Below are 21,217 nucleotides of genomic sequence, written 5' to 3' on the forward strand. Positions count from 1 at the left end.
CACCTGAAGAGGCTGTCGAAGGGTATGAAAAATATGTTTCAGAGATTGTCACGGAGGAGTGGCATGAATGTTTTCAAAATTGGTTCATTCGTATGAAAAAGTGCATTCACGCTAACGGAGCATATTTTGAGAAATAATAAATACATTTCTGACCAGTATTTTTTTCTTATTCATTCCGGAAACTTATAGTGTACCCACGTATTATTCTTAAACAATTCGTTTTATACATAAGCATGATATTATACATCCTATCGTGTAACAAATTAGCACATTGTTTAGACAATGTCCTTTGCTGTATCGTATATTTTTAAAAGGCCGTTATTTAATAGTAAATACTTAAACTATTTGATTTAGCAAACCGTTTTTCCCGCTTCTCTTCCGATGACTCGCCTTAACTGCGCTTCGCGCGGTGTTTCGTATCGTCTGACTTTCATTGTTTTTGTAAGCATCAAGCACTGATAAGGCTCGACATTTGTCACTCATGTATCGGTAGAATAGAATAGAATAGACTCCATTTATTTCATAACGTCACAACACAATAATACACAGTAAAAAAAAAGTAAAAAAATATAAAAATAAAACAGAACTAAATTAAAACAAACAGAAAATAGAATAACAATAAAAAAACTAAATAAAATTAGTTAAAAATAAAATCTTAGTAATAAATAATTAAGAGACCACAAAGCTAGTCAACACTATTGTTGTACTAAGTAGATGTCAAGTGTGCTGTGGCGTATGTAACTAGCTCAGTAGTCCGAGCAACAGTCCCCAATGAAGGCTTTCAGTTTGTTCAATGTAAATTTAATTGAAATTAATTATGTCTACTTATACAGGGTAATTTGTAAAATACGAGCACGAACACCTTCGTGTTTTTTCATTACAACTTCCCGAGCGTCAACTGAGATGGAATTTAGTTTTCTTTTTTTTAACAAGTTATTAATACGAAATGATCTTTCACAATACACCATTAAATAAAAATCTCACAATAAAAAACATCCTAATTTCAACAGGGAAGATGGTTTCTCCGTACCACCAGTTTGGGATCCAGTATTTCCTCTAATGAAAAACCCCAAACAGACATAAGACTGCAGTACTAATTAATATGTTTCAGTTTATTCTAATTTCTACTATTAATTAATAATAAATTTAACTTAATAAAAATTCATTCAATAAAATAATTTGTAAAACTTAATGTAGCGTAAATTGGAATGTTTTCTTTGTAAAATTAAAAATAAGGTATTTAATTAATAGCTATTGTAACTATAGTGAAAAAATAGGGTGGTTTGCATCAATATTAGACATAACTGGTTGAACACTGTACCACCTCAGTCAACCTTGACCATGGGACCTGTAAAGGGCCCGAAACGTAGGTTTTTTTGAAAAAACAAATATATGCGATTTAAATCCGGAAAAATAGTTTCATTCTTCCCTTCATACTTAAACCAGGCTTAGAACTGGCTACATTTAGAAATAAAATAACAATAAATGTATGTATCTACTTACGTAATTTGAGGTCAATTCTCGGTATACGGCCACAGTCGCTGGGTTCAGGCTGGAATTGCCCGTGATCTCGTAATGGCGTTGCTGCTCACACGCCTTAGCGTTGGCACGTTAGGTAACCTTCTTAGACATTCACGGCAGGCTTCCGACATAATACGTCGACATAATAATATATGTTGCAAACCTGCCGTGAATGTGACCCACCGACTTTCGCACCATTTCGGTGTACTTAACATTCTAGTATCGATAAGCTATCGATATTATTGAGAAATTGGGTAACAAAAAACCGACCTCAGAAGATCGTGGAATCTATTTGCCAAGTTTCATGGACATTGGTTAACGGAAAGTGCGCGAAACCGGATTCATCATCTGGTTTGCCTTAGAGGTGGAATATTTTCTTCTAAATTTAAATGGAACCTATAATGAGGTACCTTCTTTTAAAAAAAAAAGTATCGTCAAAATCGGTTCACACGTAATCGCGTAACACACACACACACAAAAAAAAACAAACGAATTGAGAACCTCCATTGTTGAAAAAAAAACATACACGCGACGCGGGCGCTTAAGAGACCCCTCACACTAGCGTCTTTCGTTCATTACCGTTGTGACACTATAAATATGACTGAAGTTTGCAGTCTGCAGTCTGCGAGCATGTCATGGATAAACCTACACATTCAATGAAGTTTGACAAACCCCAGGTCCTTGCAAAAGAAGTCCGTTATCTACCCAGGATGCTGCGAGAGGCCATTGAAATTAAAAAACATCCTAATTTCAACAGGGAAGATGGTTTTTCAGTACCACCAGTTTGGGATCCAGTATTTCCTCTAATGAAAAATCCCAAACAGACATAAGACTGCAGTACTAATTAATATGTTTCAGTTTTTATCTAATTTCTACTATTAATTAATAATAAATTTAACTTAATAAAAATTCATACAATAAAATAATTTGTAAAACTTAATGTAGCGTAAATTGGAATGTTTTCTTTGTAAAATTAAAAATAAGGTATTTAATTAATAACTATTGTAACTATAGTGAAAAAATAGGGTGGATTGCATTAATATTAGACATAACTGGTTGAAGACTGTACCACCTCAGTCAACCGTGACCATGGGACCTGTAAAGGGGCCCGAAAGGTCGGTTTGTTTGAAAAAACAAATATACGCGATTTAAATCCGGAAAAATAGTTGAATTTCCTATGTGTAACATTCGCGAAAACCTAAGAACTCGATATGACTGAAGTTGGCGAGAAGTGCTAGTGCGTTGTGCATTTGTATGTACTTCTCCGCAAAAAATGTTGCGCTGGCGATGGTGTTGCGCTTACGCGACGCCAGCGCCACATTCGGGACTATTCGGCAGTCGCTCAGCGCAGGCGTTGCGTCGACGCTGTGCGTGCGCTGACGCTCGAAAGACGCTCAAAACGAAAACGCTGACGCTCCAAGGACGCTAGTGTGGAGGGTCTCTAAAATGGACCAACTGATACCCGCGAGTAAGTTAAGTTCAAACGTCTTCCCCTCTCTCCCTATTTTCTTAAGCTATCGCTAGCGCTTTCTTTTGCAGCAGAGTTATGATTGTTTAGAGCTATAAATTAAAATAGATAACAACACTGTATGGGGTTGTCATACTTTCATGCTTCCAAAAGAATACCCTTATATCATCATCATCCACAGCCCGACTTCATCCACTGATGGGTACAGGCCTCTCGTAGTTTGTGCCGTCCACGTTTATATACAAAAGAATAACTTTATGTAAGGGAATCACCACATTTATTAACCCTTACCATTAGTACCATAAGTCAGGTTAAGTTGTCTTTTCGTTCTCATTGCCTGTTCACAATGCTTTTTTTGACCAGTTGAATGACGACTCCTTAATGTTGTACTATACTTATAAATGTTTTACTTTTAAAAGGAAAGTATATGTATATATTTAGTTGATAGGCTTTATTGAATGTAGACATGCTTTTAGATGTCATAAGCTTCTCGTGGGTCGAATACGTACATTCCATTATTTTTCTTTCAGATTATTAACTACCGCTTTCAGGTTGTCGCGAGCAGCTTTTACGGGCTAATGATTTGACGACGACTTGTTTACATTAATGTCTTAATTTTTTCTTTTTATTTATGAATTAGCGAGTAAGTTTTTTATACTTTTTTTAAAGATTTATAAACCAGGGAAATCGCAGGGAAATGCAGCCTTATGTAACACTATTGGTTTTTTAAAATAAAAAAACAAGTGTTACGATGAAGTTGGTAGCAGTAGAGCTCCTCGTGGAGGAGTTCGTCCAGGGAAGTACTGCCCCTTACCTTTATTCGTTCACAGACGAAATCAACGCATGCGCAGGCGACTCGTGTGCTGTGGCATCCCTGCAATTGATATGGCAGCGTTCGAAGAAGTTGACAAGTCGTGCGTCTGGTGATAAGCAACACGCCTGTCGATAACAGTTGCAGTGACACTTAGAGCTTTAAATCGCAAAGATCTGAGTGACACTGCCACTGAGCCCGACACGGTCAAGTCCCATTTGCCTGTAACTTCACCAGCACCCTCACCTTTCAGAACCGGAACACGGTAATGCTGACATTATTGCTTGGCGACAGAAATAGGTTAGGTGGCAGTACTTCCCTGGACGAACTCTTTCACAAGGAGCTCTACTACTATAATAAATATCGCGTCGTGCTTCTAGTTTATTCTCGCTGTGGCGTGTTGGTAATGCCCATTTTAATTATCATTGATATTTTTAAACATGTTCATATACTCGTTATTTCGAAATGATGGATATTTATAAATTGGATATTAAAAAACAGTAGGTGCTTAGTTTTTAACAAGACTACCGCATTTTACCTTTACATTGAAATCCATTTCTTCATTTGTGATATATTGTTAGGAAAGCGTAACAAGAATGCATTTTCATTTACAGTGATCCACTTGTTTTCATCATTTTTATGTAGAGAGTCAGTCAATTATAAACACGCTATACTCATGCCCTCAAACAGTCGCTAAAACCAAATAATTTCAAATTATAATAATATAAACAAATCTGTCTAGTTTAAAAAAAAACACTGAGCCAAATAAAATGTTTACAATAAGATTCTAGAGCATATTACTATTAAGATTACCATTTCCTAAGTTTAAAACGTACATTAAAAGTATTTTAATTGAAAAGTCATGTTACAAAATTGTGGACTATGTGTTAGATAAAGATGTATGGAAAGACAATATGAGAGATTTAAACTGTATTCTATGGCATTTAAGTTTATTTGAAAAGATCATTCCCCGAAAGAACAAACAAACAAAATTCAAAAATGTGCCCTTTTCTCCCACGATGGTCAAAGCTGAACTCTTGGGCTTGATTAATACGATCCAATCAGAAAAAATATACACGATTGATGAACTTCTGAAAGGTGCAGGTCATACTGTTCTAAGACTACCTCCATATCATCCAGATCTCAACCCAATCGAGCTTGTGTGGGCAAATATAAAAAATTGCCTGGCCAGAGATCACATTAATGCTACATTGGACGAGAAAATTACAATACTAACAAGACTATTTTCTGAATTTTCTGCCGAACAATGGCAAAAATGCGACGACCACGTACAAAAAAACGAACAAGAATACTGGAATCATGATATGAGATATGATACTGTGATGGACGAATTCATTATAAACTTACAAGATGATTCTGACTCAAGTTCAGACAATTCAGAATCAAGTGATTCAGAGGATAATATGTCAGAGTAATTTCATATCTATAAATACAAAGTCGTGTTAGTTACACTAATTAATTAATAATAATTTCATAAATGATTCAAATATGTCGGAAGAATTTCATTTAATTTGTTTTTGGTTTATTTTACTTTTAATTGCAATGTACGGACAACAGCAAGTCCATCAATACATAAATGTCAAATTTATCCAATCAATTTTATACTCTATTCCCTGGACTTTAAGTTGAAAATCAATTGAGGAAATCTGACAGTTTGTGGCGGCCTGATGTGCTGCCGACTGTACATTGCAATTAATTAGATAGGTATAATATAAACTTGTAAAAGTTCAATTGGCTTTAATTTTTTCTTTTCAATAACTGAACAATTATTGTTCACGATATCTCGAGATTGGTCGTCACTGTCTAATCTCATGTGCGTTGCGAGCAGCAAGCAACCCGCCCCCTCACCCCTGTCCCTACCTAAGGCGCGGCCAGCTAGTTCCGCGCGCACTATAGTGGCTAATACGAAGTGTTGTTCAAATTTAAATTTCATGAACATAACGTATTATCGTTAAACTGACAACTAATTGGACTTTGGACCTTATACACATTTCCAAGAAAAAAATATCTTGCGGTCTCACTTCTACCACCATCTACTGGGGAATAGGTAAATTATAATTCCAATATTGTGTTTACTATGAACTAGATGGCGGTGTAAATGTATGAATTGTGGTGACCTCTGGTGACATATTTTGGAATCTGAAGTTCTGCCACTTGCCGCTGGGGGCGTTGGGATATCGATGTATTTTAGAGTTATCGTATAGTTCTGCCATTTGACGATAGAGGGAGACACAATAGAAATTTGACCTATATTACATACTCGACGAAAAAAGCAATGGCGTCACAGTGTTTTAAATGTGGGAACGAGATAACTACACGACGATACATTAAATGCTGTGAATGCGAGAATGTATTTCACGTACCAAATTGCATTAGGACTGTAACAGACAAAAGGTTCGACCTAATGACACCGAACAGAAAAAAAAGCGTGGAAGTGTGACACTTGTAAGGAACCAAAAGTAGACAGACAAATAGAGTCTAACTCTACACTTGAGGATGATAATATTGAGTACGTAACTACGAGACATCCCCAGAATAGCTATAAATTAAACGTATCAACAGAAAATTCGTTTGAAAGTCTACCCATTGAAGAAAGCGAGATTGAAGATGATTTTTCATCAATCATTACCTCCCAGGTAATGAACAGAAGCTGTCCTGAAATCCGCGAATGTAGTCGGGAAGTCATTAAAGAGCTGGAAAATACAATACTGCAATTACAACAAAAACTAGAATCAGCAGACAACGAAATCGTAAATCTCTTGGCTGAAAATAGCTCGTTGGTCAAACTCAACAAAACATATGAGAGTAAAATAAAGACCCTTACACAGATATGTAGCTCTCCTACACAAACTACGAAACGACCGAATTTAAGCTTGAGTAGTGGAAAACCCTACACGACACCAACTCCAACTAACAAAATAAATAGTAAATTGGACAACAGAAAAGGAGAGCCGACTGATACACCAATCATTGCGACACCAACGTTAATTTCAAAGTATAAAGCAAAAAAACTACAAAAGGCTCGTGAAAGGCGTTTTCGTAACGTAGAACAAAGTGACACACATCACTCAAATAATTTGTGTATTATAAGCAGCAATAAAAACAATAGAGTTGTAACGACGGCCAGATCAACTTTTCATGAAACAAAACTCTGCCACTTTTTGACACCAAATGCAGGACTGCAACAACTCCTAGTCAATTTAGAAAAAAAAGTGCAAAATTTTACATTACACGACTCGTGTGTTATAATGATAGAATAAGAATAAGAATAAGGATAAGAGAAAAGATAGAAAGATAAAGATAAGAGAGAAAGATAAGGATAGGAGAAAAAGATTTTGAAATCAGTATGGACTATCGAAATTTAGTTAAGATTCTTAGGACAGAATTGTTAAAAATTCAACATACTAATGTATTCATATGTTTACCAACATTTAGACACGGATTGTACGCAAATCTATTATTTAACACACGTATTGACACATTCAATAATCTACTCTATCTTGACAACCTGACACATGAATATGCTTATATTATCGACTCGAACAAAAATCTTACCTACGACAGTGACATGTTTACTATTTTTAAGGGTATTTTAAATAATAGAGGACTCCGCCAAATTGTCAACGATTTAAGTCTATTTATAAATGACGTTTTGTTAGATAATTTGAATGGTCAAGCGGCAGATTCAAATATAAATATAGGTAGCGACTGTTTGGGGACGGGTGATTCTGATTTTTTTCGTGTCTCACAGTAGTCAATTCATTCTGCTGCACCAAAACATAGCCAGCTTTTTTGATAAAAGAGACCTGCTGGAAATCACAATTTCTGAATTTAACTCCCATCCTGATGCTATTTGCCTAAGTGAAACATTTATAAAAAAAGGTGAGGATAAAAATGTAAAGTTATTTAATTATGATTTGGTGTCTAGTTATTGTAGAGAGAACAAAAGAGGCGGTACATGTATTTTGTTAAAAAGTGGTATTGTGTCTAGGGAACTTAGTTTCTTCCGTAGATATTTGGTGCCGAGAGTATTTGAGTGCTCTGGTATTGAATTGCCGGCGTATAATTTAATTATTTTGTGCATTTATAACTCGAGTAAGAGATTTGGTACACATTTCTTAAGAATATTGGATTTAGTATTGCACGACGCCACGAACTTACATAGAAAGAAAAAAATTATAATCACTGGCGATTTTAACATAAACATTCTAGAAAATACTGTGGACAGCCGCTATTTTAAAGATTTAATGTCAAATTACAACCTAATACAACATATAGACCAACCGACTAGACAACTCTCATGCTTAGATCTTATTATTAGCAATATAAAGGAAGGTATTGGAGGCGTCTTACCCCTTTATCTCTCTGATCACAATACCGCCCAAGTGTTAAGTTTTTCCCCCCGAAATAAACCAAAAGAAACAACTTTTTGGTACATCACAAAAAGAGAACTAACAGAGGAGAATAATAAAAAAATTTCAAACGAACCTTAAAGCATTAAATTTTAATGATGTTTTCAATGAAACAGATAATAATGTAGCGTTTAGAAATTTCCATGAAATTTTCGTTTTATTATATAATCTCTGTTATCCCAAACGCCGTTATAAGGTTAATACAAAAACTAGTGGTCCTAAATGGGTATCTAAAGCGCTAAGAAAGTGTTGTAAAATTAAAAGAGAATTACGTTTTAAGTATTACAAAAGCAAAAACAAAACAGATAAAGTAAAATATAGAAATTACTCAAAAATTTTAAAAAGATGTATTTTGAATGCCCAAAAGAAACATAATACTAATTTTATTAAACATAACAAGAATGTATGTAAGGCCTCGTGGGCAGTTATAAAGGGCCATAACGTACAAAAACCACCCATTACGGATATAACTGAGTTAAATATACAAAACACAAGAGTGATAGAGCCATTACAAATGGCTTTAGCTTTTAATCGACATTTCATAAATTTGACCAATGATAATAACATTATATTTGACAAACATAAGTATGACAATTTAACAGAGGTACAAATGACATTAAATTCGTTCTACATAAAACCGTTCGTAACCTATGACATTATTAAAATAATACAATCTTTGAACAATACAAATGCCTGTGGCTATGATGAAATCTCGACAAAAATTTTAAAACAATGCGGGAATGAATTGGCACCAGTCTTAACATACTTAATAAATCTATCCTTTGAAAGGGGCATGTTTCCTGATGTATTAAAGGTATCAATAGTGAAGCCAATCTTTAAGAAGGGGGACAAGTCGGAACTATCCAACTACCGGCCAATTACTCTCATCCCGACATTAGCCAAAGTTTTTGAAAAATGCATGTACATTAGATTGATAGACTATTGCACAAAATTCAACCTTATAAGACCGGAACAATTCGGCTTTCAAAAGGGAAAATCAACAGCTGAGGCGGTTTTCAATATTGCCGGAATGGTGACCAAAGCTCTTGATACACAAAAACACAGCACAGTATTGTTCCTAGACATGTCACAAGCTTTCGATTTTGTAGCACATGAGAGACTGCTGACCAAATTAGAAAAATATGGTATTAGGGGCATAGCACTGAGTTGGTTTAGGTCGTACCTATATAGCAGACAGCAACGGGTGGAGTTAAGCTACCTGGATCAAAATAAAAATATTACCACATGCTGTTCGACTAATGATTTCAATAAGTTTGGTGTTCCTCAGGGAAGTATACTTGGCCCATTACTATTTTTGTTGTACATTAATGACCTGCCCCTGATAACTCAGCACAAAATTGTCATGTTTGCAGATGACATTGCAATAGTCATGAACTCAAATAATAACGACGTCAATCATTATGAAGCCGAAATTAATGACACAATGAAATCTGTAATAGTTTGGTTAAATAGAAACAATCTACATGTGAATTTGGATAAAACTAAATATGTCCAATTTGCTGTTAAGAGACGTACACCAATGAATATTACTATAAAATATGATGGAAAGATCATACAAAGTTTAGAGACAGTAAAATTTTTGGGTATTCTAATAGATAAAAAACTGAGCTTTACCAATCATATTGACAGCATCTGCAGCAAAATAAACAGATTTGTGTACGTCCTTCGTGGATTGAGACGAGTTGCCTCTAAAAGAATATGCTTGTTTGCCTATCACGGCTACATTGCGTCGGTACTACGTTACGGATTGATTATATGGGGTAATGGAACATATGTAGAGCGAGCTTTTGTAACTCAAAAAAAGTGTATTCGAGCAATGTGCGGCATTGGCCCACGGGAATCTTGCAAGCCGCTGTTTAAGGATTTAAATATTTTGACCTTACCTTCCATGTATATATATGAAGTTTGCAAATTTGTTAAAGAGCATTCACAACTGTTTAAAAAATCGATAGATGTTAATCCACGCGCGAAAAGACACCCAAATAGACTTGTCGTTGAAAATATACCTAAGACTACACTGTACTTAAAAAGTTCATATTATATGTGCATGAGAATTTATAATAAGTTGCCAATAGAAATAAAAAACTTGACATATAAAAGAATGACATCTGAATTGTATAAATATTTAATTAAAAAAGGTTATTATAGTGTAAATGACTACCTAAAAGACTAAATTTTGCATGCTTTTGTATAATGGCTGAATAGCAGTACCTACTCAAATGTAACAACTACCATCCTGTAAAAAACCTATTCAATGCAAATAAAACTTATTTCATTTCATTTCACTCTGTGTCCATTATTTCCTCGAGTTTAAGTAACTATACATTGGCCATTTCGATCTCTGCTTATCACAGGCCAGGACAAGTTTTTCTATTATGATGCGCAACGGTGTGTGTAAAACTTTGTCACTTATTATAGGGTAGGTCGTTTTATATATTGCTAATGGGATTTTGGAGAACTATTGCAATCTGGTAAGTAATGTAAGTAAATAAAAAAATTAATGTTGATCGGCACTTAACAATGCACTCATTGATACCGTTTGTTGACAGAACTAGACGGGGGTTCTGGTCACTATGTAAACTAATGACAGTTTACTTAACAATCTTAATGCTTAAGGAAAGTTAGTTTTTTTAACTTCAATTCATATGGACGATGTGTTTTGACGTCAACCACTAATAAGTGGTGGATTTGATAACAGTATTTCACTTCACAAAAAACTCTTCAATTAAACTCTATGATATTGTACTTACGCTATAATTTGTGTACGCATTACATAGCGCTCTGCATTAGATGTCTGGGTTTGCTAAATGATGTCTTGGGACCAGTCAGCAGAACTATTACTGCTTCCTTTGCCGACCCATGAAGACATTGAAATTGCACACTTCTGGAGATTCTTCCGTATGTCTGTTTTAAATTGAAACCACTGCATAAGGTTGTCGTAAAAGAAGGTAAGACCCCCGGCGTGCATTTTCAGCCTAGTATTTTACTTTTAAGTTCCTAAGTAGCAGCCATATTTGAAGCAGCAGTGTCAACAATTCTATTTCTTTTTATGACCGCTCACGCGATGCGCTCCTCCTACCGCAAAATGGCGGCTATTTGGTTTCGCAAATTAGAAAAGGATTCAGTTTAAATACAAGTTTTTATAAATAAAAATTATTATTCTGCATTGCTAAATAAATACCCTCCGTACTACCAACAAAAATATCTCAAGTAAAACGCAGTAAAACACCTAAATTTCATAAAAGCACTAATGAAATTTTTGGTGTACTTGGATACATATGATAATATTCCGTTTGAGTGGTTCTAACGTTTACCATGAAATTACTCTTTAAAGTATAGTTTATAAACATTTATATTCAGGGTAAACTTAAAAAACGCCACTTACGGTATGTTTTCAATAAATAAACACCGAAATCATCAGCCCAAACAATAACATATACGATTGTCGTGACGTATTTTTGAAGTTGTTTTCTTTTTTTTAAATGACAGACCCAGGCATTAAAAACTTTATGGTTTGCTAGAGTAGTTACCGAAATAGCAATTAATATTAGTTCTTATACCTGTTATAACTTCGATAACCGATAAATCGGTATAAAATCATCACCGGCACCTCTAGGTGTGGTATGCGTCTACGGCTGCATGTATCGCGTGAGCGGATAATATCTAGTGACGGGACGAACAAGTCGTGCGCCTGGTCGTAACCTACACGCCTGTCCATAAATAAATACGGTTTGAGTCACCCTGAGACATTAGTTGCACAACACTCGTGTGCCTGTAATTTCACCAGCACCCTTACCCTTCAAAACCGGAACACAGCAATGCTGACATTACTGTTTGGCAGCAAGAATCGATAAGGTGGCAGTACTTCCCTGGTCGAACTCTTTCACAAGGAGTTCTACTGCTACTAGGGTCTTCTATTAGGGTCGTACGTTGCTGCGCAGCGACGAGCATGGTGACAACTCAGCGAGTGCTGTACCTCACGGAAGCGAGAAAGCCGGCAGTTGTATTTAGTTTGTAGGCAGTTACGTTAGTTGTAATGGCGTGCCTAAACTAAACTTACCAGGTTATGGAGCAAGTCGTGAATTCAGCTCTTCCCTGTCCATCTTTCACTTCAATCTTGAAATCTCCTTCGGCGTCCGTTTGTACTTCAGTCTTGTTCCGCAGGTCATCCAAATCCTTAGCTAGATTCATTTTTATGAACACTTTTGATACGAGTTTTTTCCTTCGCCACTTGTACATCTGTTATTCGTACCGAGAAAGTAGACGTAGCCTAATTGGATGTAGCCCTACATTGTTTCGTAGGCGTAGATTTAGAAGAGCTTTTTATTACAACCTCGAGTTATAAGTCGAGACGTAGACGTTTTCATGATAAGAAGTAGTATAAAAGCAACGAGCGACCGGTACAGTGTTGATCGCATAACTAATGAGATCATTACCATAGCCCTTTGAATTTTTTACCGGTTGAATACTGCTTTTTGAAAGAATATTCTTTTAGTTTACCAAAATAATATAAACAGTGCTAGAAACCTAACGTAACAAAGGCATTTCAGCACATTTTTTAAAGCTGACAAAGAACTAACGCCGCAAACACCATCAAAGCAAAATTTTACTGAAAAGTTGGGCGTCTCCAGGAAATCATTATCAGAAGCAGAAATCTCCGTGTTCTTTTTGGTTAGTAAGCAGCCCTCTGGCACTTTGTCCCGTAGAATCAAACGTTTCATTAAATATAAAAATAAATGACGCAAACACCACTTATTTGCAACTGGCACAAACATAAAAAAAATGTTGCGATCTCCAATAAATTTCATACAGAAATAATATTAACAAAGCTAATTGAACAATAAATTATGAAAATTTTGAACACCCAACTTCGGGGAATCTTTAATATACATAGGTAATACAGCTAGTACAGTCAAGAGCACATCAAGCTAGCAGGTTGGACTTTGGATAGCATTTGACCCTAATGGACCTGACAAATCATTTCTCGCTAATTATATCAGTGGCATTTCATTAAAACACGTGTTTGACTCTGGATTGGGTAAGCGATACTGGGGTCTTTGACACCCCGGACACTCCATACAACAGCCCCATATCTTTCTACATCAGTTTTGATTATAGTGACCCAGAGGGTATACGAGAAGGGCACTATAACCTGTGCGCCTAGTGCCTCGGGTGAGCCGCCCCGGGTGTACATACAGTACCTTCCCTATTTTCCAGATAGATACCAGAGCTGTAGGCACGCTCGCTTCCTGTTGCGCATTGCACAACTAGCGTTTGCCACCGCTAAGCCGTCGACTCTGACACTTCATAAAACAGTCGAAAGTTATTTACCTACTACTACTACATACAGCAAGGCGTTATATGCACACGCGCGACTGTGTGCATGAAGGGGCATGGTTACCCATCACTTTATCGTATTATTATTACGTTAGGACGCGGTCAGAGCGGCAACATAGCGAAAATTCTAACGCGAATCTATGTTATGAAAAATCCTAATAATGATACATGTTCGTTATTTATGTCGGTATAATATTATGTTTTTCATTATTCACTAATTAGAATAATATTGAAGACTTATTTAAAAAATAAATTAAAAGCACTTAAAATTTTAAATTTGGGGCAGGTACTTTTAAATAAGGTAGCCAAGGTGTTTGTCATTGCGTGACCAAGTCTATCATTGTCTAGTTAATAATTAGGTATATTCACTACGTAATGTTTATCGGCAATACAAATTGAAAATTCGAGAACCCTTGTCAACTAGCTCACGAATTTATGGTGTTATATTGATATAATAAATCTGTATTATATATTACTCTGTGCTCTGCACTAAATAAATGAAGAAAACAATAACTGAATGAGTCACAGACATTTTTTTTTACTTACTTCGTTTCATCTTTCGGAAAACGAAAGAAGCTTCTCTTTTTATCCCGTTTAGATGATGAGAAACAGCCATACACAGCACTACTCACGACCATTTTATATAAGAACGTACAATGCTGTTATATATATTATGCTGTATAACGAAACTTATGCGTTATTCGTAATGAATAAATGAAAACTATGTTCAAATATCAAAACCGTCTTAGCGTGAAAACCACTCGTCGATAGCCTTGTTGTCGTTCCGTCAATGTGACCGTCAATGTGCGGGCCGTGGTGCGGTATCTAAAGCTAGGGAGGGGCGGAGAGTGTCCGTTCTCATTACTTTTTATTCTCTCCTCTTGGTGAATAAAATTACAACGAGTTTCTGATTGTGATCTTAATATTAGTGTTTGAAACTTTCGTTCCAAACGCCATGCCAACTTAGATATGGAACGAACTAGCGGAGCTTACGAATTTTTCTATGTGTTTGTTGCAGATCTTCATCAATAATAAAAAACGATTTAAGCGTGATTACAAAAAACATATATTGTCAGAGCAGATGTGTCTCGCTACATAGATATTTCCCTAATCAATGCGTTCGATACCTGTAAACCTAAATTTCCGTATCTATACATACTCATATTTGGAGGCTACTGTTATAATTTAATTTATGTTTGTAAACTTACATTATTATTTATATTGCTTACCTTCATTACTTACACTATTTACATTGTTTGCTTTACATCTTACACTTTTGCTTGACATATATATGTATAGTATTTAGAGTTAGGTATATATATTTGCGTGTGATGCACTTTGGTGGCATGGCTTACTGGGCTGCGATCGCTCACCATATGGTTCTGGCAGAAAACCAGCACTGTTTGACTTCTCTCGGTCTACTGTATTTATGCTGAGTCAGGGCCATTTCAGCACAAACTGTAGTCATAGGTACATTAAAATTTTATCAGTTCTTATAGTATTTGTTTGTTTTTCTCGCAACATGTGTTTTATATAAATGTGTATAAAAGTAATAATGAATGTTCTATGTGCTTTTATGTTATACTCTGTGAAGTGATTGTAAATGTTTTGTTTCTGTTTGTATTTGTGCTGAATAAACGTGTTATCTATCTATCTATCTATCTTTGTTTTTTATTTTAATGACTTTTCACAAATAATAAATATCGTGGTGGTCAAACACCATGAGTTTAATAAACTTAAAAATTACTATTGTTATAATTATTGCTTTAGCACATCCGTGTCAAAAATATACTTAGTAAAATTCACACAACTTTTTGTACCTAAGTGTAAAATTTATATATACTCAACCTATTTCACAAAGCTTAAATAGAATACAGTTAGCAAACTTGTTAATTTAAGTTTAACATTTTAGGGTATAATTAAATAACGTAATATTTTGTTGATTCGTAAGTACTTTGAAGACGCTGATAAACTTCCATTTAAACTTTCCATCTTTGATCATCGTAGAATGGAGTATAATTTATTTCATGATATTTACAGGCACATGGGATTGGTCAACTCATGCCTCCCGGTGACGGGCGCAGTGGCAACACCCCTTAGATATTTGAGATTTATAATTTAGCCAGACAAATAACCATCCCATTATGATCTCGGTTCCTTAGCAGCAAAAACTTACGTTTGTGCCGAGTGAATCCCACAAAAGTTCCACAATAGCGTCTAATGGAAATTTTTTTGGCCAATGGCAGGCGTGTAAAAAAGTTATGATCATCTTCAAATTGTTGAAGTTGAAGTGTTAAGAAACTCGTCCAAAAACCAAAGGTCTTGCGGATTCGTGTGGCCAACCAGTAGGGCTATGACGGCAAAATTACGAACTCCAATAAACATGATTTTACTCTTACATTTTGGGCACTGTCCCCGTTTCAAGTTGGCAATGCTGGTCATTTACATGGAATCCCCTCTGAGACCAAAGAAAAGACGGGTGCTTATGGTCTTCTACATTATGTTCCGCTATCAGGTTTTGACATTTAGAGCGCGTACAGATCTTTGTCGATTTAAGTCTTCGTCGGTAAAAATTATCATCTAGAATATCGTCAACAAAATAGTTATACATATAATAACAAGTGACTTACGCTTCTGAGATGAGAGCTCGCAGCTTGCAGAAAATGATGCCGAGGCTGTAGGGGTACTGGTGCCAGTACACGGAGAGGTCGTTAGGCAAACCTGCACGCAAACACATATTAATTTGTTTTATACGTTGGGTTTCATAGTCGTGAATTATTGCGAAACTCGAAACGACCTTATGGTCCTAATTGTAGGGCTTAACAATTGCTTTCGATTATAAAAAGCATTTGTAAGCCATTTCCTTTCTTGTCGTTCTTGTGATATTCAAATGGGCAAAAAGTTACGACGGTCCGCTAAATGGAATGTGTGAACCGCCGTCTGCAGACAGTTTTCGACACAAAATCCTAAATGCGTTAATCATTCTAAATAAGTATTCCAACTAATAGGAAGATAGTATTAGTGACGCACCCTCAACATTAATGTTACGTAATTCGAAAAGAATTGTTCAGGAAAAGTAAAGCTTAGAGGAAAGATGTTGGGGCGTCTCTGACGTCGCGACCGTTTGCTTTGGAGGATTATAGAATTTTGACCAACGAATGAATTTCACCACCACCTTATCCTTGAAAACCGGAAAGCAGTAATGGGAATATTACTGCTTCGCGGCAGAAGTAGGTCAGATAGCAGTACTTCCGTGGACAAACTCTTTCACAGGGAGCTCTTCTGCTACTAGATTGGAGGAAAGAGAAGTACGCAAAGACCTAGACGAAGTTAGTTGTCTTTTTTGATACAAAAATCGAGCAAATACAATAAGAAAACTCCTTCGATCCTGCTGGATTAGAGTTCGCACCACCTACCGGAAACCTATAAAAGATTTTTTTTCGCTCAAAAGTATACATGAATATTAATGGCAAAAAACAGGATATTCAAAAAACTAAAATATTGAAGTTATTCAGACAAGATAAAAAGTTAAAGTCTTAACGTACCAAGGACTCAAACTTAGGACCCTGGACAGAAATGGTTGGCGATTATATAACCGACAAGAGCCTACGCTCTCAAATAGTAATAATTTATTTTTCAGTTAACATAAATCCATATCTATATATACTCAATAAAAGTTAGTTTGATTAGAATGACACATGTCTAAGTCCATGAACCAGTGGTGGGACATGATAAGTGAAATCGAAAGTCGATGAAAGTACATCGACTGAATTATGGGGCATGTTTTAATCAGTGTTATTTATATTGTGATAATTAATAACTGAATTAACTCGATAATTCATTAATGGCGTGGCGAACGGAGGTTACCCATACGTATAATCTCGCTATGACGTGATACTATTGTTTGTTTATTTTCGATTAATTTTCGTAGAATGGCACCGAACATACACATTGGAAAAACAATGGCCGAAATACACAATTTAATGGACAATAACGCAAAACACACACACAAAAATCATTGAAGTAACATTTCAAAAATTACCACCAGAGTACTGATTGTCAGAGTTGGTCGGCTCTATACTTTCAACGTGTCTCATCACAAACTTTATTCCATCTGACGTAACTTTACCGTGTTGTGAATATTTAAATACCTATTAATAATATCTTGGTATACTTAATTAACTCGAAAAGTGATTGATCAATGATTTGTGGGTGTCTATGATCATCATTATTTGATCGACCTCTCATTCTAATCAAGTGAAATTTTACGGTATCTAGTAACAGATTTGTAAACTATAATAGTATATTATTCAAAAACCTTGGTGTAGCATAATCTACAAACTAATAAAAATTTCCTCCATTTTTTAAATTATATTAAATGATTATACAAACAACTTTTTATAGGCATTTTTTTTATAATTTAAAGTGCTCATTTGGCCTCCATCTCACCTGATGGAAAGTGATGACGATGTAGCACGCACAACTAAATATTGCCTATTCACTCTCGCCTTGAAAAGGCCCAAGTAATAACGTTCAGGGAACAAGTCTGCAGGCAGGGAATTCCACTCCATAGCAGTTCGCCATATAAATGTGGAAGCATAACGCTTCGTGCGAATCTTTGGAATATCCACAACATAGGCGTGGAACCTTGGCAGCTCAACGAATTTTTAACACAACTATCTACGGCAGAAAGCTCGGCATTCTTACCGAATAGTCAGTTGAATACGAAAGTTCGGTAAACATAAAACGAATTTTAAGGCCCACCCCTATTTACATGTTATGTTCAAAATACTTTTTTTTTTATTTAGACCAAAAGAAATTTGGTAGTATGTAATTAATCTGGGTGAGTTTTCATTTGAAATGTCGTAACGCAAACTAATTTATTTGCAACCAAATTCTATTTGATGTAAATAGACCCTTCCTCCGTCAAACTGATGTCCGAATGATCACCTACGTTGTTTATTATCCTTATTGCTCTCTATTTGCCTGATTTTGTTTATTCTACCCTTTTTTATATTTGTTCTATACGTTTTATTCGCCTTATTTATTTTCTTTTGCGGAATTGGGAGCGTCTAGCTGCGGGTATTTCGAGATGAGCCTCGTGATCAAGTAGTTTTCCTTTGTTTGCTTTGACTGTATGAAAGACAAAGACATCTAAAACCTATCTGTCACGTTCAACGTTGACTGTCATTTTGGGCTTTAGAACAACAGAAATAAATAAAAATGACTGATGATGACGATGAGATGACATTTTTATTAGAGTAATAATGAAAACTGTCTTTATTGCGAATTTATTACATATGACAATTTTTTTCTTTAACATAAATACATATGCTCTCGCCCTTGCCCCACAGGAGGGGTAGGCAGAGACCACGGAACGCCACCTTACTCTACCCTGACACAACTTTCTAGCCTCCATACATCAATTACCTTTTCATACAACTAGTTTTTGGTAGCAGTAGAGTTCCTTGTGACAGAGTTCGTCCAGGCAAGTACTACCTTACCTATTTCTGCCCCCAAATAGTAATGTGAGCATTACTGCGTTCCGGTTTTGTAGGGTAACTAAGGGTGCTGGTGAAATTACAGGCACATGGGACTTTCCAACTTTAGTCTCAGGGTGACAGATTTCTTAGGGTAACGGGCATAGTGGCAGTGCCCTTTAGATCTTTGCGATTTAAAGCACACGACTTGTCGACGTTCCCACACTTGATATTATATATAAAAAAAATCTTCTTTTATTCTTGTCACTTCGGATCCCAGCATTTTTGAGGACATCTCTGGTCTGGTCAATGTAAGTCCTTCTGAGACGTCCTCTAAAAACCCTTCCATCCACATCCGCACCATCAAATATAATAGGCGATATTTGTTTTAAAATGGCAACACTAAAACTCGCATATTATTATTTGGCAATATGACACGAGAGTTTCAAAATGGCCAGCGTAAAGATAATAACGGTTTCCAGCGAAAAAATGTCATAAAATGAAACTGTTGAAGAAAAATTACTATATAAGATCTGGCCAGTACGGCCATCGACGCCGTAGCCTGTCCTGAAGGGCAATAAATTTTATTGCGACTGCTTAATACATGACACCATCGTGAAGAGCATCACAGTCAGTAAGTTCGGAATTCCAACAAAATGGAGGATTTTTTGGAAACCACAAGCTAATGGCTTAATGATCAGTACTCAATAAATAAATTATGAATAACGTCAACCGATCTCGATAAAAAATAAATTGTCCCTACATTTGAAGAGAGCTGTATTAAGTGTACATCTTCAAAAATAAATGGAGCCATTTCAGTAAGGGTGCCTTTACCATAATGTTTGTTTGATTGATGTTTGTAGTTTATTCAAGATGGCACTTCGCCAACATACTGGGACGTTCACTATTCCCGCGGTGCAATAATAAAAACAAAACATAAATAAAACTGAATAAATACATTATGCAAACTAGGCGCCTTGACGTCGAGTTGCGGACACCAGCCACAGTTACACCAAGCACCAAGTACCAAATACATTATGCTTTACGTGCCAAATATTAGGGCTGCCTTGGTACGTGATAAAAATGAGGCAAAGTTATGGAGGCAAAAGTATGACATAATTTGTACTATACAAACGATAAAATTGGTAAAATAGAGTAGTTAAATCCAGTTCCGGGTAACCGTATGTTTTTGTCTAATTTAGACGACATTCCACATACGCGAATATTTCGTATCGTACGCGAATTTTATAAGATTTGCGTGAGAAACCGGTTTGATCTTTTTTCTACCGACAACAAGTTTGTTAAATAATTGATAAGATACGGAATAAGAATGAATGGAAGAGCTACGCGCAGATCAGATTATTCCGACGGTGCTAAGCCTGTCAAACATGTGAAGGTAGAAAAAGCCTGATAGATCTGCCTACACGTTTAGTCGATAGTGGTAGATAAGCAGGAACTGCAAGGTTATTTGTAAGAATGGTGAAATAAGGGACTAGGGAAGTATCTTTAATATCGGAAATATGCTGCCCGGCCGCGATATCTTAAGTCTCCAAAGCCAGAAATAGTTGACTCTGAAAGATAGGTCCTTCAATCTGGAAGGCCTGAAGAAATCACTGCCTGTTTTCTAGACGCCTAGCTAGTTAATCTCATCTGGTGTTAAGACATCATGTCACCGAGGATAATAATAATGATGATGTGCCAGATTACCATACCTCAGACATCCTCACACACACACGAGTGGAGAGTGTGCGACAAATTGCGTAATTTAATTCTACCTTCCCCTTTCCACTAGACGTAGGCTGGGGTTTCACCCCTATGTTGTGGCTATTCTAAGGATTTGCACGAAGCGTTACGGTTCCACATTTATATGGCGAGCGGCTATGGAGTGGAATTCTCTGCCTGCAGACTTGTTCCCTGAACGTTATAACTTAGACCTTTTCAAGGCGACAGTGAATAAATAACTACCTGTAAATAAAAAACCAACCACCTGGTCTCAAGCTAGCGAATTTCCTGAACTATGGTGAGTACCAGAGTAAGGGAATTCACTCCGGGGCATTATCCAGAACAACCAAACCGGAACCAATTTTAAAAGCTCATTATCCGTTTGGTCCTACCGGGAACCGAACCCGGGACTTCCTCATCCAGC

General features: G+C 36.1%; 1 protein-coding gene across 1 annotated transcript in view; it reads right to left on the reverse strand.

Moving 5' to 3' along the window:
• Nucleotides 1-20,107, reverse strand: part of LOC113227649 (neuropeptides capa receptor) — a 133,465-nt gene extending 113,358 nt beyond the window's left edge. The window contains exons 1-2 of the mRNA XM_026460612.1: nucleotides 20,092-20,107; nucleotides 16,222-16,312 (exon numbers count right to left, since the gene is read on the reverse strand). Of these exons, the coding sequence (XP_026316397.1) occupies nucleotides 16,222-16,312; nucleotides 20,092-20,107 (107 nt within the window). The remainder of the gene's footprint in view (nucleotides 1-16,221; nucleotides 16,313-20,091) is intronic.
• Nucleotides 20,108-21,217: the final 1,110 nt, after the last annotated feature.

This window comes from Hyposmocoma kahamanoa, unplaced genomic scaffold, assembly GCF_003589595.1.
Source record: "Hyposmocoma kahamanoa isolate Upper Pololo Valley unplaced genomic scaffold, ASM358959v1 212, whole genome shotgun sequence".
NCBI classification, from domain to species: Eukaryota; Metazoa; Arthropoda; class Insecta; order Lepidoptera; family Cosmopterigidae; genus Hyposmocoma; species Hyposmocoma kahamanoa.